This window comes from Notechis scutatus, chromosome 3 (assembly GCF_049901735.1).
Source record: "Notechis scutatus isolate UNSWTSFEM ecotype Mainland chromosome 3, rNotScu1.2, whole genome shotgun sequence".
In the NCBI taxonomy this organism is placed as follows: domain Eukaryota; kingdom Metazoa; phylum Chordata; class Lepidosauria; order Squamata; family Elapidae; genus Notechis; species Notechis scutatus.
The window spans coordinates 21,136,407-21,157,851 of record NC_142011.1 but is presented as its reverse complement, the minus strand read 5'-3'; the positions used below and the strand labels follow the sequence as shown (position 1 = coordinate 21,157,851).

The 21,445-nt window shown below is 38.1% G+C and overlaps 1 protein-coding gene across 5 annotated transcripts in view; it reads right to left on the bottom strand.

Annotated features, from left to right (window-relative positions):
- Positions 1–2,268: 2,268 nt before the first annotated feature.
- The window catches only part of NFATC2 (nuclear factor of activated T cells 2), a 191,416-nt gene continuing 172,239 nt past the window's right edge, over positions 2,269–21,445 (bottom strand). For all 5 annotated transcript variants that reach the window (XM_087959279.1, XM_087959280.1, XM_087959278.1 and 2 more), the window contains one exon: positions 2,269–9,599. In XM_087959279.1, coding sequence (XP_087815405.1) covers positions 9,544–9,599 — 56 coding nt within the window. In that variant the 3' untranslated portion in view covers positions 2,269–9,543. The remainder of the gene's footprint in view (positions 9,600–21,445) is intronic.

The window sequence follows — 21,445 nt, the reverse complement described above, 5'->3', positions numbered from 1 at the left end:
TAAAGGACAGGCAAAGGTGAAAAAACCTTTGTAGGAAGCAAAATCGTTCATTCTGTTCGGATTAATCCTTGAAGCTCTGTGTGGACTTTGTACTTCGGTTGGTTTTTTATAGTTCATTTGGCACTTTAGTTATTGGCAGCAATTTAAAGGAAAGAACGGTGGGACTCATGTCGAGGGACTGTTTGGGACTCATTACAGGGTGGGAATAAACATAATTCCGAGCATTGAAATAAAACAAGAGTTGTTTTAACTAAATGTGCACTTAATTATTGCCTCGGAAGCCTTGGTCAAAACAGACAATGCATAAGGTAGGTAGAGTCCTCAACCTGTCAGATGGAATTCCTGTAACTGTAGGGATGCTTCCACTGAAGTATCTGGCTACCATGCAGAAATGGTTTTGCCATTTCCTACTTCCAAGATGTTTCCAAGTTCCCCATCTAGCCTACAGCTCTCAATGCCCCAGAAGTCTCCATCCTTCCAGCAGAAGCCAGGCTGAGCCCTGGATATCAAATCAGCTGAATGCTTACATAGTGTATGCAGGTTGATAGTAAGCCGTGATGTCTGTTTGTTTTCTTTTCCTACTCTATCTATTCCCCATCTTCCCACGAGTTGGAAATGGAATGCATCTTTCTTAACTATGCTTTGATATATAATTCAAGAAAGCATATGAAAGATCGCATTTCCATAAGATGTTTTGCCATATCCTCTTTTATGCCTGAACAGAGGGGAAATATCCTTTGGCTACACTTATTCTCCCCTTTGCCTTCAGCAATGGATGAGAGTTATCCTTAGCAGTCTTGGTGTTAATATAGGGTTTGCTTCCTTATTCTATGACCAAAGCATATAAAATGTATTAGGCTTTGTCACCCATTATTTTCTTTAATGGGTTAAAAGTGACTGGGAACAGAGGCAGGATAAGGTGATCATCTGAAACAAGGAAAGCAAATATCATACTGACAGTATTGCACACTCAAGGATGGGCAGATAGGATGTTAACATCACACTGCAGAAGACTCCAATAGAAGAGAATATATGTCTCCAAGGATTGAACTCTGGAGTCCTTGGTGCTGAGTTTGGCTGTTTGTTTGGAGACATTTCATTACCAGTCAGCTAATATCATCCGTAAGAGTAAGTGTGGGGTATGGACTAACTCAACTTCTCCCACAGGAAATGTTTTGGAGTTAATAATACTCTATGTGTCTATGGAGATTCTCGGTCATCCAGGTCATGGTTGTTACAAAGGTGCCTTTTGAAGAGGCAACTGGACTTTCTGGTTTTTCTTTGAAGACATTTTGCTTCTCATCCAAGAAACTTCTTCAGCTCTGTTTTTTTCCCATCACTAAATATCTATGGAGATTCTCAGTCATCCAGGTCATGGTTGTCCCAAAGCTGCTTTTTCAAGACGCAACTGGACTTTCTGGTTTTTCTTTGAAGACGTTTCCAGAGCTGAAGAAGCTTCTTGGATGAAATGTCTTCAAAGAAAAACCAGAAATTTCAGTTGCCTCTTGAAAAAGCAACTCTATGCATCTGATAAATGGACTTTTGTCCATTTAAAATAAAACAACAAAGACATAAAACTGTCTTTTTACTTATTAGAAATATACCTCAACTTTTGTCCAAATCAGGATAGTCTGGATCTTCATTCCATAAACAATCCCATGAAGTTGGTTAGACTAAAAGAGAATGACCAGCTCGGATCTCTTACTGTTTGTGAGGTGGGCAGCTAAATTCATTACTTATTTTCGGAATAATTTTTATTAAAATAGAGGTTTAGAAAAGTACATAAATACAGAAGGAACAGAAAAAGATGACAAAAGGATAAAAAAAAATGTGAATAACAAAAAGCAAGAAAAAGAAAATTATCTAACGGAGTGCCTTCCCATCTACTTTGAAGCAAACATAGTAGTTATTTATTTTTTCCCATTTTCAATAAAAAGCATACAGAGGATTTGCAGTCAGTCTCCTGATAATAACTGATTGGGTACAACCCTACTTGATGAAACAGGGTTGCACAACAGTTTATTTTAAGGGGGAGATTTAGTAGCTCGGCTATCAAGGGAGCTGATGAGCACATCTAATCTGGATCACACCACATTAAGTTCTTGCTTCATGGTTAAGTTAATGGTTTAATTGGATCAGGCTGACTGTCATACATAGAATGATTAGATCTCCAAAAAATCAGTTGAGTGTTCCTACCGACATTGTTCATTGATCATAATAATCTTTCTTTTAACTGCAATGAAGTACAAAGTACAAGAACAACGGAAGTAGCTGTTTGTCGTTCAATTTATTGCTGAACTTTAATAATACAAGCTGTATAAAAATATTTTACAAAAAGCAAAATCACAATTAAACTTGAGATTAATACAGAACAAGGGGCAATAGAACAGATACAACCCACCATTCCTGTGGGTTTTTTTTGGTTTTTAGTTAAAAATAGGTGAGTGAACAGTTTAGTCATGTGTTAAAATTTGAGCAATAAAGCTGCTTTCCATTTAGGTCTATGACTCTGACTGCAGCAAGCAGGTATGACTAGCTGCAACCCAGGCTGAACATTTACTTTGCCGCATTTGGAAATACATGTTCATTTTGACTTCCTTACCCTCCAAAGAAACCAAATTTCCCCATGCTCAATTGCTTCTTAGGGCAGTTTATTTTAAAAGTTAGTTTGGAATTCCTGCTTGTAAAACATGTTGATGATTACGAAGCAGAAGCAAAGAATTACTTTAAGCCAAATGTACCATTTGGAGGTATAAGTCTTTTAATTTGGATGTATAGAGTTCATTAATTTGGCTTATGGATTTGGAAAATCAGAAATCTTTGGTGTCATTTGAGAAGAGCTCCATCTGATCAGATAAAGTCCAGCTTCCTGTTCACACAGTAGCCAGCCAGATATTTCTGGGAAGCCCAACAAGAAGGACAGGATTGCAAATCTTCTCATATTTGACAAGCAGCAGCTGGAATTCAATGGCAGGATCTTAATGGATCAAAAGTTGCCAAAGGGGTCTCTCTCTCTCTCTCTCTCTCTCTCTCTCTCACACACACACACACACACACACACACACAACCTCAGACTTTGCAGCATTACCTGATGCTAATCCTCATTTTTCTTAGTAATTCCAAGTGGTGTTTGGTAATTCACTGAAACCTTTCAAAGATGCTGAATTAACTGAAAGACAGTGAGATTGGGGGGTGGAATGGGGAGAAGCTCAATAACAGTATATGGGGTTTTGATCTATTTTACATTCCACCTTCTTTGTCACCATTTGATGGCAACTGATATCAGGAATGAACAGGAATGAGGATACATAGAACACAAGCTGAATAATAATACGTTATATGCATAACGTAACTTGCATTTCATTTTTCTCCAACACAAAAATTACCAGTTTATTGGTAGGGTATATAATGACAATATTCCTGAGACACCAGTTATCCAATTAAAAAAACCAAAAAACTTATGTATTGCAATTTATTGTGCTGATTATTTACAGCAGTGTTTCCCAATATGTGGACCAATTCCCAGAATTCCCCAGGCAGCTGTGCTGCCTGGGGAATTCTGGGAGTTGATGTCCATACATCTTCAAGTTGCCAAGGTCGGAGACACTGATTTACAGTAAACTAATTATGAAAGTCCTTTTCCTCATGAAGGGTTTTAGGATACATTTATGCACCCTTTTTATTGCATCTTCCTTTCTGATCTTTTTTGTCAACTTATTTTCAGGTACCCATCTTTGAAATTGTGAGGACTAACTTTTTTTTTTTTAAAGAAAAACTGGGATTGTCAAAATTCTCAGTCTCTCACAAGGCCCTGTGCAAGAGGCCTGTAGGGTTCCCTTGGTGTAATACAATTTTGGTCTAAATGAATCTATACAATTGCTCTCAGCACCTTCCTTCAACACTATGCACAATGCCCTGGAAATCCAGAGAGATGCAGATACCAACTTGTTAAATTTGTCATATAGAGGCATTCAGAAATAAACAACATTTTTACAAGCAGGATTACTGATTGGCCAGTGAAGCAGACAAACAGACATTTGCAAGTTAGCATAGCTGAATTAGAAAAAAAAATGCAGTTTCTTTGCTCGTGTACTTATGTTCCTTGATTATCCAATGTAACAAAATAAAGGATGATTCATGGATCACATCCAATAAGGCACTAAAGCATCTATGAAGGTCACATATGTTATGAGTCTATAGGAGTCTTTTCGGGTGTCCAAAAATCACAGCATTAGAAGAAGCAGTGTTAAGTCTTTTGTCCAATCCTTGCTTGATTCTCTGGGAGAGCATGAGGGGAAGCAGCTGGCTAAGGAAAGAATTTATTTAAGAAACCCTGAGGGAGCTTCCTCACATACTGTTCTCCATAAGCACAAGGGTTCACTCAATAACATTTCTGAAAACTTCAGCTGAAGACACACTATTTAGAAACACCACCATGGAGGCGTCTTATTTTTTGTAGCAACCAGAAAATATCGTAGACAATTTCTCCTTTAAAAGAAAATCTTATAGTACAATATATATAACACTCCCATACCCCCAAACACACAACAGGCTAGCTAATTCTGACAATGGGTTGAAACCAACAGTCAAGAAGCAGCTTTTCTATATAACCAAATGCTCTCTTTGCAAATGTTTATAATGTGATTCATTCCAAATAGAATGCATAGATATGTAGAGTCCAATCAAGCCAAAGACATGTGCATCTTCTCAAATCCTGTGACCGCTAATGTATGAGGAAAAACAGAGATTCTCAAAGGGTGGATTATGAACCTCTGGGGGCGGGGAGCAGGCACCGGGGTGGGGGGAGGTTTACAGCATTTTTAGTTGATCAGACTTGCCCAGGCAAAACAGGCAGGAGGGCTGTCAATGTTCATTTATGATTTGCCTGAGAGAAAAGTCCAGGACAGCTAAACCTGTGTGTCTAGCCAACCGTCAGCACCATTTGCCAATTAAAGCAGCACTGTGCCAGTTGACAAATTCTTGCCAAGTGGTGACTTCCCATATGGCGTGGTAATAGACTATCTGTAATCTGGGTGTGGCTATAGAAAGAAATTTTTATCCATTATGTTCAATTTCTAGCCTTTCCAAATGGAAATTTTTGCTGGGTGGGAAGATAAGCATTTAATATGATCAATATAACCACCGTACTCATCCAATTAAGATTTAAGTCAAACATTTATGATGATGATGACATATCTTTTAATAAGTGGGGTATTTATTTCTTGCCCAACTCTAACTGCTAAGAATGGATTTGTTTTATTCATTTAGTTGTTCAAATTCATTTATTATTTTAGGGAGGTGTAGAATCAGTACATTTGAGAGTGCCCAAGTTAAAACACATGTTTCAGATATTTTCTCTCTAAATTCAGTGGAATTATACGTTCTATATTAGATATCTATTGCACAAGAAGACTGGATGTGGAACAGAATACAGGGAATAACAAATTATTATATTAAACTATTGTCTAGCAAAAGATACATGGAAAAGTGCTTCAGTTTGTCTGGACTGAACCCACAGGCAGTATTAACCAAATGTAAGACATAAGTATTTTGGTATTCTTTCCATCTCAGTATCACTATTATTCAAATAAGCCTACATTTATCTTCCAAACCCACAGATCAAAAACTAGAGGAAAGAAAAAAGAAAAAAAAGAACTCCTCACAATGAAAAAAAAAAATCCATTCAAATCACAAAGTATTCTCGTGTGCAGTTTTTCTTTGGTATTCTTTAATGCCAAATGCATTCCAAAGTAATGAAAAGCTCTTACTAACATGAGTTGCCTCTCCAACACCATCTAATGTTTACATATTAAGATGGACAACTTCATCTATTTAGTGCAAAAATTTACAGACGCTCATCCAGTAATATGTAAGCCTAAACTGTGATTAAGAAATAATAATGTTGAAAAAAATGTCATTGAGTTACAATAAACTGCTTTGAATTTAGCATAATAAAACAATAATGGAAAATGCATTACAGTTGTTCACTTGAGAGACAATGTTTTGTGAGGCCTTTTGGTACAGTGACAGGAAGGCACTTGTCATGAAGCTTTCAGATAACTGAGGGGAAAAAAAAGAATTTCCTCATATGCAGCTATGGCTCTCTTCCAGATAAACTGAGAACAAATTACTCATACGAGGCAGTTAATTGTCTAAGGCAAACCTTACATTTCTTTAGACCAAAGTAATAATTAGAAAAAGTTTACATGAAGTTTACAAATCATAACACTGTAGAACTATTGCAAAACCAAAATAAATAATTTCATTCATTGAACGTTTCAGAATTATCTGCACTATCTTAAATGTATCCAGTTATTCTTTAAGACAAACATCTGTAGCAGAATGTCTTTGCTTAAGAAATATATATTTGGTTAAGGCTTTAGTATGAGCAAATGGTTGCTAAATATTCTAAATCAGACACAGTAGGACAGCTTGCCAACACATAGTCAATATATATGTATATATATATATATAAAAAAAAACATAAATGAATGTAAAATGCAGCAGATAAGGAAGATGCTTAAGATAAGAGTACAATGCTGCATCCCAAAAGCTCCAGTTTTTTTTTCAGATATTGCCGAAAAACAGACAAAAAAGCGGTATGGTCATCTTGTTGTCATTCCTTGTGGTCAGTCCATAGGAAATGAAAGAGAACTAAGAACTTTTTGACTACTTTTCATGTTTACGTATACTTTACAAGAGCTTGTAAGAACATTTGATCAAGTAGTTGGATCAGCAAGAATTGCAGCTCTGTATCTAACAACAATTCTGGAGTGATATTTTTCATCCTCTGCAGTATTTCACTGGCATAAATAACATGAATATTCCTGGTTCAAAAATAATATTAAGCCATTAGGTGGCTGGTTGGGTGTTTGGCTTAGTGAGATATTCAAACCCATCTCTACAGAGAAACAGTAGTTATAAGTCAGAAAGAATAAATTTCACACCAAACCTAGATAAAAATAAATGGACACAAGGATTTACTACTGTATATAAACCAGGGATGCCAATGTCCTTACAGAAGGCGTATTGTTGCTAAATAAATTATAGGTATGTGGCCATGGAGTCAAATGAATTAAGCTCAACTCAAAGGACACTTTACTTTTTATCCAAAAATATCATTACATTTGTCAGGAATTTATTTCCTAGAGCTGGTGTTTTAGAGCTTAAAAGCCAAAGCCATGTTGTATAACATCCTTAAAACTCTCTACAGATTGGGCAGAGCAAGACAAACAATTTATATAAAATGATTGTATTCTCGTGGAAGAACAATAAACCAGCAAAGAAATTCAAATAGAAAGTTTCTCTGGTATTTTATACTTGGCACAAAAATAACTCAAAAAGTTGTGGTCTGATATCCAGGTATCTGGGCAAATATTTGAGGATTAGTGGTGAAAAAGATTATGAAGTGTATTCAAGGACTGGCATTAAAGGATAATTTGATGTGAAATTGAAAACTGATTCATATAATAAATTTTTTTACATAACTTTGAGGAGTTAGATTAGTTGTGACTAGAAAATTATTTTTGTACTTATCTCTACTACTGTCCAATTCAGCTGCTTTTCATCATTTCCTTTATTTCACTTCTCTGAATCAAGCTTAGGAAAATATGGACAAAAAGTTTCCATCATAACTCCTTAAATGTAGCCATGCTTTCTAGTATTGCGTTCATACACTTATTGCAAATGTACCCTTATCAGTCCTACTTTCCATGCCCATTTATAAAGTTGAACATTGGGACCAATCCTCAAGAAACAAAAATCAAATTTTTAGCTGGCAATTATAATAGTTTTATCAGTTTTTATCAGTTCATTAAGAACCTTATTTGATGGAATGTGAATAAGTCTATGTATACCTGAAAATTATGAATTTCCAAACAATTTGTACTACGTGAGTTACATAGCTTGATCTACAATTTTAATTTTGCAAGGGATTAGGGGAAAAAAATCCTACAACATATTTTGGGCAGAAGAGTAAAAAATATGTTGTGGCTTCTTTTGGCAACAAAAAATTTAGAGCAGGGCTGACAAACTCGTGGCTCATAGGCCGGATGCATCACACGCTGGCCATGCCCTGTCCAGTTTAGTAAAGGGGGAAAAGTCCCGATACATCGCATGATGCTGCCGTGACTTGGAGAAATAACCTGATTTAGAGAAATAACATTTAAATATAGAATACACTATGATAATCCTCAGTAGGAAAAAAATTACAGTTTGGAGGGAAAAACCTTATTGTACCACAAATAAAAAGAGGCTCGGAGAGTTTTGGATAATTTGATAGCTGCTAGAATAAACCAGTAAGTCCTACTTGCTTTAACCAATTAAATTACTCTTCATCATACATTTCTATGCTTAACCAATTAAATTACATAGTATCTCACATTCCCTATAAATATAAATATGCCATCTTGTGATTTTTACCATGAGTTGAACGATTGGATAGATCTGCAAAAATTCCACTGTAAAACCATAATAGCAGTTTCCAAATCAAATTGAGATGATTGATTTACTTTTTAAAAAAAGTTTGTTATTTGTATGGATGGGAAAGAATCTAAAATAAATCCGTTTCAAATCTGTACACTATAGAGTGAAATACTGCATAGAATAGTATAGAATAGAATGCACACTCCTGTTTAAAGTTAAATATTTTAGCTTTAACATTCGTTTCAGAGTTTCAAATGCAGGTTCAGCTCTCTTCTGTAGATGTTGTTTGGCTTTAAAAATGCTTAATTGTAGACTGCATTGTGTTTTGAGTTTACATACTTTCTAGTCCAATGAAAATATGGCTTTGGTACATCTAAAAATAGAGCAAAGATATGACAAAGCTACAACTAAAAAACTACTTTACATTTTCACTAGAAGCTGTGCCCATACCAGATTATTTTCGTCCATTTTCCATTGCAGCAGCCTCCTTGTTGCACTTTGAGGGCTTTTAATTTTTTAAAAAAATGTGAATCTGTGCAGAGCAATGATCATGCTTCTTTTGGAAAAAAAAGAATAAAAATAATATTGCATATGTAGATCTGTTCCCTTTCATTTAAGGGAGGGAGGTTCAATGCTTGAGTATTGGAAGTTTTAAATTTTATTTCTGGCTATGCATTGTGACTGTTTGAGAAACCCAATTCATTTTTTTTTTTGTTGCGTTGGCAGTTGTAAAATTCATCCAGCGTCCATAACATGCATTCATGTACACAACCATACTTTAGTTCAATAAAAGTTTCTGGATCTTTTCCCCCCAGTTACCATTTCTAGTCTATGTACACATCCTTAGACACTTCAGTAATCTACTGTCAGGCACTTGCAAGGTTACATGAGACCTGCATGATCTTTGGACAATAGGAAGAGAGTTTTCTTTGATGTTTACAATGATAGGTGCTGAGTGGCTTACAAAGAATTGTCAGCTGGATGCCAGTGCATTGTTCCTGGTGTTGAACTGATGCCTTGAGATGATCACTTGAGGAAACAAAAAGGCAAGCAGGACAAGAGAAGAATCTTGTCAGATACAGATGGATTCTGCAAAAGTTGTCTCATAAATCTCATCTTCTATGACTGACTTCTGGCAGGGAGTCCAGAAAACTCTTTCCTGATAATTTCATTAACTGGGAAGGGAAAGAGAGAGAGAAAGAAACACAAAAGCAGAAACGTTACTGTGCAGAAAATGCAAAAGAATCTAATATAAAGCCACCTGTGTGGTTGCTGTTGAAAAGCTGGCATTCAATAATGGGTTAAGACTATGACAATCTGGCAATGACAAGTCTCAACTGCTGGAGTGCAGCCATGAAGCCTGCTAGATGGTCTTCAGTCCATCATTATCGTTCAGCCTCAAATAGCTTGCAAACTGTAAAGAAGATGGAAAGAAAAGGGTAAAAAAAATAATTTCCTGGATTCCTGGAAGGAATGGGAGTTTTCATTTCTGGTTTATTTAAAGTAATGTAATATAATAATGCAACACTTCACTGACTTTTACAAATACAGGATCAACACAGATGTAATGAACTTTGATTACTGAATCCTGTCCAGATTGCAGAGGGAACACTCTTGCAAGCTCATTCTCGTTTTTCATGTTTTGTACCAACTCTGGATCATTCAAACCATATTCTGCAGTGCCAGTCAGATTGTGACTTGGTAAACGATGATCCTGTTAACTGCATAGCTCAGTTAGGGGAGAAGAGTTCCAGGCAGTGTACAAAATACCCTCCATACATTGATACTCTTCACTGTTGAATGAACATATTGGTGATTTCTCACAGTAAAACTCTGCTTGCTAGTGTATATTCGATGTGTCTGTATGTTGCTCAGAATTTACTTCACTAAGCTGATAGTAACCCCCAAAACTCAATGAAGCAGTTCCTGGCAATGAGTCTTCACAACAAGTCTACGATGTTGCAAATCTTTGGAAGTGACTAAATATCCCCCCACCCTTTTTTTTTCTTATATATTGAAGACGAAGCACCATATTGTGCAATCACCTATAGAATATGGTATTGCTACTATTGAAGTCCATGTAAAACCTACAAATGGTACAGAAAGCAAAAGTCTGGTCAGAATAATATAATACTGGTTCCAGGTCAGCAAAGGAGTGAGATAAGGGAGTTTATTAACAGAATAACAGAGTTGGAAGAGAACATGGAGCTCTTCTAGTCCAAACCCCTGCTCAAGCAGGAGACTCTATAATATTTTAGACAAATGGCTGTCTGGTCTCTTCTTACATACCTCCAGTATTGGAGCACGCACAACTTTTGAAGGCAAGCCAGTCCACAGATTAATTGTTCTTAGAATTTTCTCCTTAGTTCTAAAGTTGATTCTCTAATTGATTAGTTTCCATTAATTGCTTCTTGTCCTGTCTTCAGGTTTTCTATTCTATTCTATTCTATTCTATTCTATTCTATTCTATTCTATTCTATTCTATTCTATTCTATTCTATTCTATTCTATTCTATTCTATTCTATTCTATTCTATTCTATTCTGGCCTGGCCTAGCCTAGCCTAGCCTAGCCTAGCCTACTAGTCTTTTGCTTCTATTCTTCCCTTGTGTATCCAACCAATATGCTGAATATGTACTGAGAGGGGCTGCTTTGTTATAAAATCATCAAGGCTTCAAAATTTGAGGAAAAAACATGCATTATCCTGATGGCCCTACTCCTACACATGAAAATACAAAGGTTCGGGAAATTCTAGTAATGAAAATATTGGCACAGAATTAAAAAATGGTTAACACTTAAATATAAAGAAGACCAGACTAATCACATACTACAACAACTCTTAAAATTGACAGATATACTGAAGTGGCAAATATATTTGCTTTTTTAGGATTGATTGACAACAATAAAAGAACGAGAAATGCATCTGATGGAGTGGTGGGTTTGCAGTGAAAGCATTAGAAAGAATATTCAGGTGCCATGATACATCTATATCTACAAAAGTCAGAATGCAGTAATATTCTCTCCAACACTGTATGAAAGCAGAAGTTGGACTTTGAAGAAGCAGGTCAAAGGAGTACTGTATTGAAGCTTTTGAACTCTGATGTTGGAGAAAGTGCCTAGGAATACCATGCATAACTAAGAAAACAAACAACTGGATCATAAAATGAATCAATCCAGAGATTTCATTTAAGGCGAAATGACCAGGTTCAAATGATTATATTCTGGACATTTGTGAAGACTCAATTCCCGTGAGGAGTCCAAAATGCTGGGAAAGGTGGGAAGCAAAAAGGAACAATAATCATCAGAAAGTTGGAAGGATTTAATGAGAGTGGTGATGGGAGATGTGAAGAACCAGGTGGACAACAGGTCATCCTGGAGAAGATCTATTTATATGGTCACTAAGAACCAACAAAGATGGCCCATAATTACTGTTGTTGTTACTAATTTAAGTTGCAATCTGCATTTCTGAGCAAAATTTTGGTCATTATGTAAAAGTTACTGTATTGGGCAAAAAATGAAGCCAGAGTCCAACCAAACTGTTCAGAATAGTGAAGTCAGTTCTAAAAGGAAGAAAGGTGATACAGGTAATCCTCGACTCATGATCACAATTGAACCTAACATTTCTGTTGATAAATGAGACAGTTGTTAAGTGAATTTTGCCCCATTTTACAACCTTACTTGCTGAATTATTGAGTGAATCACTGTAATTGTTAAGTGAATCTTACTTCCCCATTGACTCTGCTTGTCAGAAAAGGTGATCCTGGCACTCTGTAATCGTCATAAGTATGAGTCAGTTGCCAAGCATCTGAACTTTTGATCACGTGACCATGGGGATGGTGCAACGGTAGCTAACTGTGAAAAATGGACCTTAGTCACTTTTTTCAGTGCCATTGTAACTTTGAATGGTCACTAAATAAACAACTGTAAGTCAAGGACTGTCTATAGGTGAGGCTGATCTAGGCTGACAAGATTATGAATAAAGTGGAAGGCAACATGGTGAGACTATAAATACTATACATCAGGATTGTTCAAAGGTAGCAGCTGTATTTTCCCCAGGGCTCTTATTTAAACTGTGGACCTGCTTCCAGAAGATACTGTGATTGTTGCCGATTGGGATAGCTCTTGAAAAGTGATTAGATCAGCAGCGGGATCCTACCTGTTGCACTACCGGTCCGGTGATCATGCACCGGTCCGGTGATCATGCACCGGTCCGGTGATCACGTGCATGTGCACCTAACACACGCATGCAGCTTTCCCCACACCAGCTGAGGCCTGCAGCGCCAATCATCTGAGAGGATAAAGAAGAGAAAAGCACAGGGGCAATTGGGAGAGCTGATCCTGCGCTTGTCTCTTCTTTATCCTCTCATATGATCGTTGGAGGCTTTTTTCCCTCCTCTCAGCTGACCATCAGAGGCCTTTTCTATCCTACCAGTTCGGCTGAACTGGTCCGAACCGGTAGCATACCACCACTGGATTAGATACATTCATAGAAGATAAAGTTTTAATAGCTGTTAGTTATTATGATTATACATTAGACCTGCAGTGTGTTTCTGAATGCTGCTTGTTGAGAAAAAAGGAGGAAAGAGCTATTTGTAGGGCTGTGGAAATGGCATGGGAGTGCTTTGTTACTTTGATGAAGGTTCAGATGAAGCACCTTGCAAAACTGGTTCACAAAACAACACAGCCCCTTTGTTTCTAAGAGAAAAATGAAATCGTTGTGTTGTTGATGTTCTCCTAATTCTCTTTACCTCCTCCCCAGTTTTCTTTGACCTTTTCCCTCATGTCCAGAACGCCCTGTACTGCTTTCTATTCCAGAATAATAAATTCTAGAATATAATATATTGGCTCAGTAAGGGGCAGGGACATTCTGGCATATTTGGGGAATGTCACAGTGGAGACTGGAACGTTCTGGAATGAGACCATGAGGTTGTGTACATTCTGGTCTCAGCAAGCATGAAAATTAACTGATAGGATCATTGGTACTTCAAGATGGGCCTACATTAGAGATGGGTAACTATGGCTTTACTGCCATAGTCAGCAGCCTCAGGAATTCTGGGAGTTGAAGTCCACTAAAATTGGATGGTTTAGGAATTCTGAGCATTTAAGTCCACAAGTCATAAAGTTGTTATAGTTGCCCACCCTGACTATCTCTGTGTGGTGGAATTCGATGCAAACGTCTGAAGGAACAACGGCCATGCAAAATTCTCCCTATAATAGCGTCACCACCTTTGGGCCAGTCTGGTGACTCAAAAGCTTTACTTGCTTCAAACACAGGTATTCCTTGACTTATGACTGTAACTGAGTCCAGAATTATGGTCACAATTCATGCTGGTTTGGTAAGTGGATTACCACATTAGGTTTTGCAACCTTTTTACGGCAGGTGTTAAATGAATCACTGTAGATCTTAAGCTAATGTAGCAGTTGTTAAACGAAGCCATTGTCTGTAATGGTTGTTTCTTTTGACAGAAATAGGAAGTATGTGCTAGTTTCTAGCAAAAAAAAAGGAGTCTAAATTAGAGTCAAATGACTCCTGCACAGTGCAAACGTCTCCAAATGCCAGTCAGTTGCTAAGTGCCCAAAATGTGATTGTGTCATCACAGGGAGAGGGCCAGAACTTTGAATCTGGATCACAAATAGCCCTGGAGAGATCAGTCATAACTCCCCAAAATTGCTAAACAATTGGTTGTATTTTGAGAATTATCTGGACTCAATTTGGGCAGGTCACAATGCATATTTTCAAGTTGTAATGGCTATTAAGAACTTTGCTTGTTCTACAGATTTTGTTCGGTACGTTACTTATTACCTGTTGTACTGTACATAGAAAGAGGGAAACACAGAGAATAGAATTCTTTATTGGCCAAGTGTGATTATGTGTCCAATCACACTTGATATCCAATCACAGGATATCCAATCACAGGATAGAGCCTTCTCAATTAAAACAACAGTCACTCTGAAAACTACTGATCTAAGAAACGATTCAGATGATTGAAAATGTATATGGAAAAAATATTTTTTAAAAATCAATGAACTCAAAAATATTCCAAGATTTCTCTTACAACTATCTGAGGAAAAAGATAAGTGTTTTATTTTAGATTGTGTTCTTATCCATACTTGTTGATGGGACTGTATAATTAATATACAAGATTGTTCCTCAAACCTTGTCAATGTACCTTATCACATTGGGGTTATGTTGCTAAGTGCTCTAAGCATGCGGGTTTTTAAAACAAGGCTAATTGAAATTGCTGGTTTCTAAAGTCTTGCAATGTCCTGGAATTGCCAGCAGGGGGTGATATGGATCTAGTTTCAGGAGAAGCCCTGACTGAAGCCTTATATACCTTTCTTTTCTCTCTCTTTTTTAAAGGCTTCCTGTTTTCTTTACCCAGGAAATGAGAAGAGCAGATCTTCAATGGAAAGTTTTTGGTAGTTCGAAATGCTAAAAATAGCATTAAGGTATAAAAAAGGTGGGCACCAACCTTAACCGGGGAATGATGGGTCATTTCCTTTGTGTAAACTATTAGGATGACATTACAAGCTGTTTTATTTATCAGCACAATTGTTCAGAACGGTTAAGTACCGAGAATGAAAAAAAAAAAAAAAAAGCTCTATGCATTGTAAGGACATTTCCTTTTTTATTTAAAGAAATCAACCTGTTTGGAAATGTGACATTTTTCCTGTTCGAAAGCAGCGGGACAGCCAAAACGGGACTGGTTGGCAGTGGGTGAAGGGTTCGTTTATATGTCTTGAGAAAGCAGGGGAGGCAAAGTCGATTTATTTTATTTATTTTATTTATTTATTTTGTCAAGCGATTGTAAGATAACAGCTATAAGTATAAACATAGTTATGAATACATGAAATGGATACATATAAGAAAAATAAAAAAGAAACAATAGTACAGGGATGGTAGGCACGATGGTGCACTTATGCACACCCCCTACAGATCTCTTAGGAAAGGGGTGAGGTCAATAGTAGACAGTCTAAGGTTAAAGTTTTTGGGGTTTGGGGAATAAACCACAGAGTCAGGTAGAGTATTCCAGGCATTGACCACTCGGTTGCTGAAGTCGTATTTCCTGCAATCAAGTTTGGTGTGGTTTACCTTGAGTTTGTATCCATTGTGTGCTCTTGTATTGTTATGGTTGAAGTATTCATTGACAGGTAGGACATTGCAATATATAATTTTATATACTATACTTCAGATTTAGGATCTGAATGAGGAAAAGATCTCTGAATTAATTGCACTGAACTTAAATGAGCCAGAAATCTCGTGGTACAGGCAGTCTCTGACTTATAACATTTGGTGATCCTTCAAAGTTACAACACCACTGAAAAAAGTGACTTATGACTGTTTTTCACAGGGGTGGGATTCAACTGGTGTAACAACCAGTTTGGTGAGCACACCAAATGTGTGTTTTGCGCGCACGCAGCATTTGCAGCTCACCTTCTGCTGCAAGCCCTGTGTGTAAAACACCTGACGCACAGCAATCAGCTGTGCCGCGCGAAGCAGCTGAGCTGGAAAATAAAGCACAGACTAGAGCCGGGAAGGGTGGGTGGCCCCAACAGCTGATCATCAGAGCAAACCAGTTCACTCCCAGCTGATCTTCGGAGCTACCGATTTGCCCGAAGCAGGCCGAACCGGTAGAATACCATCCCTGGTTTTTCACCCTTATGACCGTTGCAGCATCCCCATGGTCACGTGAACTAAATTCAGGTGCTTGGCAACTGGTTCATATTTATGATGGTTGCAGTGTCTTGGGGTCATGTGATTTCCCCTTTTGTGACCTTCTGGCGAGCAAAGTCGAAGGGAAATGCAACAAACGAAATGTTCAAAAGTGATGATATTTATGTAGTTACTTACCAAGCTCATCTAAACCGTATTGAAGTAACCAAAATACCTTTACAATCCCCAAGGCATTTCACAACTTTGGAGCATCTCCCCCCCCTCAACATTTGGAAATTGAAAGCTGAAAAATTGGACACGCCCTAACACCAGATTGACTGAAATCAATCCTGCTAATAACTTAACAACTGCAGTGATTCACTTAATAACTGTGTCAACTATAAAATGTGTATACAAAATGTCTTCAAAGACTGATTAGATGGCTGAAGCTTCTGCCATGAAAAAATCTAATTGGAGAGCATGATTGATGACTCTTGGCTATGGATGTTTTTTGTTGGATGATACACCCAGAGGGGTGGGGGGAAAAGCAGGATCAAGGGTGACAGTGAATTATATATCTCAGAGTTGGCTACACCCAGGTTAGTGCCGGAAGTAGAAGATTGACTTCAAATAAATCTTCTTTAGTTTTGGGAGTATGGCTCGAGGCTCATGATTGAATTGGAATAACTGCCGGAACCCTAACAAACTGTAGCAAGAAAGGTCGTAAAATGGAACAAAATTCACTTAACAATTGTCTCGCTTAGCAACAGAAAGTTTGGGCTGAATTGTGGTCGTATGTCCAGGATTACATGCACTGATAAAGTCATGCATCTTATGTCAATTTTGAAATGACTTCAGCCGAGGTCATTACTTTTGCTTCATATTTTAGTTGCCACTCTTTGGGGGAGGGGGGAAAGTCCAGAATTCTGGGAATTGAAGTCCACAAGTCTTAAAGTTGCCAAGGTTGGAGACCCCTGCACTAGAGAAAACATCCACCAGGTGCAGCGTGTGAACCAAAGTCATGGCAAGGAACATCTGCTGAGACCAAGGAAGGAGCTACTGCTGGACTAATTGGTTAATGTGACCCAGAACACCCGAGGCGGGGTGGGAAGTTTCTATTCTTCTTATTGCTCAGAAACGTGGCAGTTACCCAGAGCTAGCTTCAACTTTCTAAGTGCCGATATGATGTACTCGATAAAAGGTCATCCAAGCCTGAATGGAGCTTCCAAATCATGATTCAATTGAGTTCATTGATCAGAATTATGATACCTTATACATCAGCCAGCGGTGGAGAGGAGAGGAGTGGCAGTCAAAATGGTGTCACTATAGATGCTATGTATAATGTGATACTAAACTCTGCCTGTTATTTTTTTTAACATATGTTGCATATGAAAAAGGGGCAGAATTTCAATTGGATTGGGTTGTTTTATTTTTATTTCTTTTACCTTATTCTACAAACAACCCCCGAGCCTTCAAAAGTTATTAGCCTGCAAAAACTAATGTCAGCTTTGGAAGCCATATTCCACACTGCCACACAGCCTGAGAAAGTGGGAGGGGGGTGATTTCAATTGAGTAGTTCTAAGTAGACAAAATAAAATTCTTTTCTTAGTTCAAGGTTATTAAGTGTGGCGCAGCAGGAAAAAAGGATCTTACACTGGGACAGATCGTGATTGGTCCATGTGATGTGATGATGGGAAAAAAAGGGATGGATTGTAGTTTGGGACATTATGGGAAGTCTGGAAAACTTTTCGTTTCAAGATTCCACAGATGTGCCAGGTGCTATTCTAATAAAGATAGTTTTGAGATTATGCTTGTCTCGGAGTTACTGATTGGAATGGAGGTTTCCTGGAATGCTGACAGAACAGGATGGTCTTCAAAGAGGCTGGTGGCATGAGTTTCCACAGTGGGGCAGAGAATCAGAATGGACCAACTTGTTCAAGATTTCCATCAATCATTTTTGTCAAGCTCTCAACTTACGTTCATTGAACTTGAGAATGTTTTTTTAAAAAAAGTTTGCTTTAAAAGATTGCAGCTTGTAAAACAGGTTCCTGTGTGCATTTTGTGTTTGCAATGTTGCCTGATGCATTCGGGTTTCCACAAATTTCCTAAAATTTTTTTCAATAAGGATAGTTTGATAAATGCATACTTTTCTAGAGATTGGCAAAATGCATTGGAAGTCTCACTCTCGTGAGATGGGTGAGATGTAAGATACGAGAGAGTGGGGGGGAGGAGGGAGGGAGAGAGAGAGAGAGGTGGATGATAGATAAAAGATAGATAAGAGGGAGAAAAGCAAACAGATGACAGATAGATAGATGATAGGTAGATAGATGATAGATAGATAGATAGATAGATAGATAGATAGATAGATAGATAGATAGACAGACAAGACAGATAGATGGCAGGCAGCCAGACAGATATGCTAGACAATCCATTAAGAAAGCTGATGCTGGTGTAATTAATGTTGGTGCTGTTAAAAACTCAGAATACAGTGTAGGTAAGTAGGCCGATCTATAACAGGCAAGTCATGGTTGCATCCTTCAAATTCAGATTATCTCAGGCTGCAAACAAACGTTTGTTTTATTTTTTGACTTTCTTTAAGTAAAAACTTTCTTCAAGGGAAACTTGCATTTATTTGGTGACTAGTACCACCTACATGTATTTTTCTTGGCCATAATATAGAAACAAGATTTTTCATTTCCTCCTCTCAAGATGATGTTTTTTTTTTTTTTTAGATTTCCCGGTGGGATTTCTTGGTGGTCTCTGAACTGAATATTAACTAGGTCTGACCCAACTTTGGACTTTCTGACATCCGATTAATCAGATTGTTTAATTAACTGGTGGGACCAATCAGAAAAGCAGATTTTAGTCGCCGATGAATGATGCCTGTATTTTAAAAGTTATATTTTATTTCCAATTATAGGAAACATAAGAGAAAATATAAAAATGAATAAAATATGAAAATAAAAATATGGACAAAATACCTAAATATATCAATGAGTGAAAAAAAAATCAAACTATAGGCTAACTTACATTTCTTTGAATGTTTTAACAACAGAATCAGTTTTTAAAATTAATTAACTTACAAAGTTATTTCGTTAGTTATACATTCTTTATTTCACTGACTATTCTAAGTGAGATATTGAACAGCCATTTGTCTGGAATGATATAGGGTCTCTTGTTTGAGTGGGTGGTTAGACTAGAACAGGGTTGTCAAACTCAAGGCCCATGGGCTTGATCCGGCCTGTGGGGTGCTTAGATTTGGCCCACGGGGCTGGCCTGGAAATAGCGAAGGACTGGTCCGCAGTGCCTCTGCCAGTGAAAACAGAACCCGGGAGAGCCGTGCTTGGCCCTCCCAGGCTCCATTTTCATTGGCAAGGACTGCAGGAGGCCATTGCAGCTGAAAACAGAGTTTCGGAAGGCCGCGTGCAGGCTGCAGGATGTCGAGCTGGCTATGCCCACCCTGACCATGCCCACCCCAGCCTTGCCCACACACCCCATGGTCAAACACAAACCGGATGTGACCCTCAATGAAATCAAGTTTGACACCCCTGGACTAGAAGATCTTTAAGGTCCCTTTTAACTTTATTATTTGGGTGTTTGTCATGCCCCTGTTGGAATCTGATTCCAAGTGGGAGGTCGAGCAGCTGACAGGGAGTGGGAGTGTAGCTCCAGAGGCTGTGGAAGAAACTGGGGAAGGGCACAGTCCGACTGAACCTTCAGAGGAAGACCCAGGGCCACCTCCTCTTCATCCTAAGGCACACAGGGAGGAACGGAGAAGGGAGCAACGTGAGTTATGTGGGTTACGGGGGAGAAAAGGGCCCTGATTCCCTTCATTAGCTGCAGCTGGGAAAACAGGATTTAAAAGGGGCGTTTGTCCACAGCACCTTGCTGGAAACAAACCATGAATTATCTTTGTTTGTCAAGCCTTATCTGGGTTCTGGCATCCTCCCAACTGTGTGTGTTTCGTTATCTTTTGGAAGTCTGCAATTCCTTATCTGGCCCTGTCTCATTAATTGCTGCAGCGTGGTTTGTGTTGGTTTTTATTTATAATCTATATGTACTTTGGGTTCGGACAGAATTTCTTCTCTTTAAAAACTGTTCTTGGGAGATTTTTTTTTTTCCAGCCAATGATAACTGGATATTGGGGCCAAGTTGGAGGCATTAAAGGGAGTTTATCTACTTTTGTGACTTTGTTGCTTTTGTGCCACACCCTGGGTCATTACAGTATTCTGAGATCACCTTCAAATTATTCTATATCTGTGAAATGGATCTTTCTTTTGTCTATTTTGTTTTAGTACCAATTGTGAATGGCGCCTCTAAGTCAACAACATACTATTTGTGTGGTTTTTCGGGATGTGTATGAGAAATTTTGCTGTTTTTTTAACCTGCTGCGCATTCATGTCAGTCTTCCTTGTCTCAGTGGTCTTAATATCAGATTGAAAGGGTAAACAATTGCTCCAGCCTCACTTTTTCCAATCCGCTCATATTTTTATGTACTTTTGATGATTGCACAGCTGATATCTAGAGCTTATTATGACTCATTCTGCTTTTGCAACAGAGGGGAATGGGGAGATGATGGTAAATAGTCCAAAAATTTCTGAGGCCTGAATACTGCGCTTTGATTCTTGTAAATATCTGATAAAAATGTGCCTTCTTGTAGCCAAATGGCTGGGAAGACATCCAAAAGATTAAGATAATCAGAAGTTTAGATAATGGGGAGTGCTTGTGTACATAGAATTACACTGTTGTGGGCAACAGATTCTGAAAGTGGAGGTGTACCCAAGAACAGCCTGTGTACTAGAATACAGCCATAAACGCACAATTCAATCCCTGTGCCATGCATTCATTTTGGCATTTAGTTTAGTTTACTTTACTTTATTGTCATTGCACCTCATATAATGAAATTAAATACCATCTTCAGTGTACATTATGACTATAAAAATAAACACAAACACACATCCATCATATTCTATACATTGAATTGAAAACCCCTAATATTGCATTAATATTGCACTATACCAGTGATGGCTAACCTTTTTGGGCTCCTGTGCCGATAATTGCCTGCACGTTTGTGTGCCAGCACCCAGCAGGTAATGTGTGCGGGTCTCCCCAACACCCACTGCGCATGCATGAGCGACCCCCCCATGCGCTGTAACATGGTTATTGCATTATTACTTAGCACAGTTAAGTGAATTTGATTTTCTCATTGAATTTGGTTTTCTCATTGACTTCTCTTGCCAGAGGTTGCAAAAGGTAATCACACGACCCCAGGGCACTGCAGTTGTCATACATATGAGTCAATTTCCAAGTGTCTGAATGCTGATCACATGACCACAGGATTGTTGCAATGGTTGTAAGCGTGAAAAACG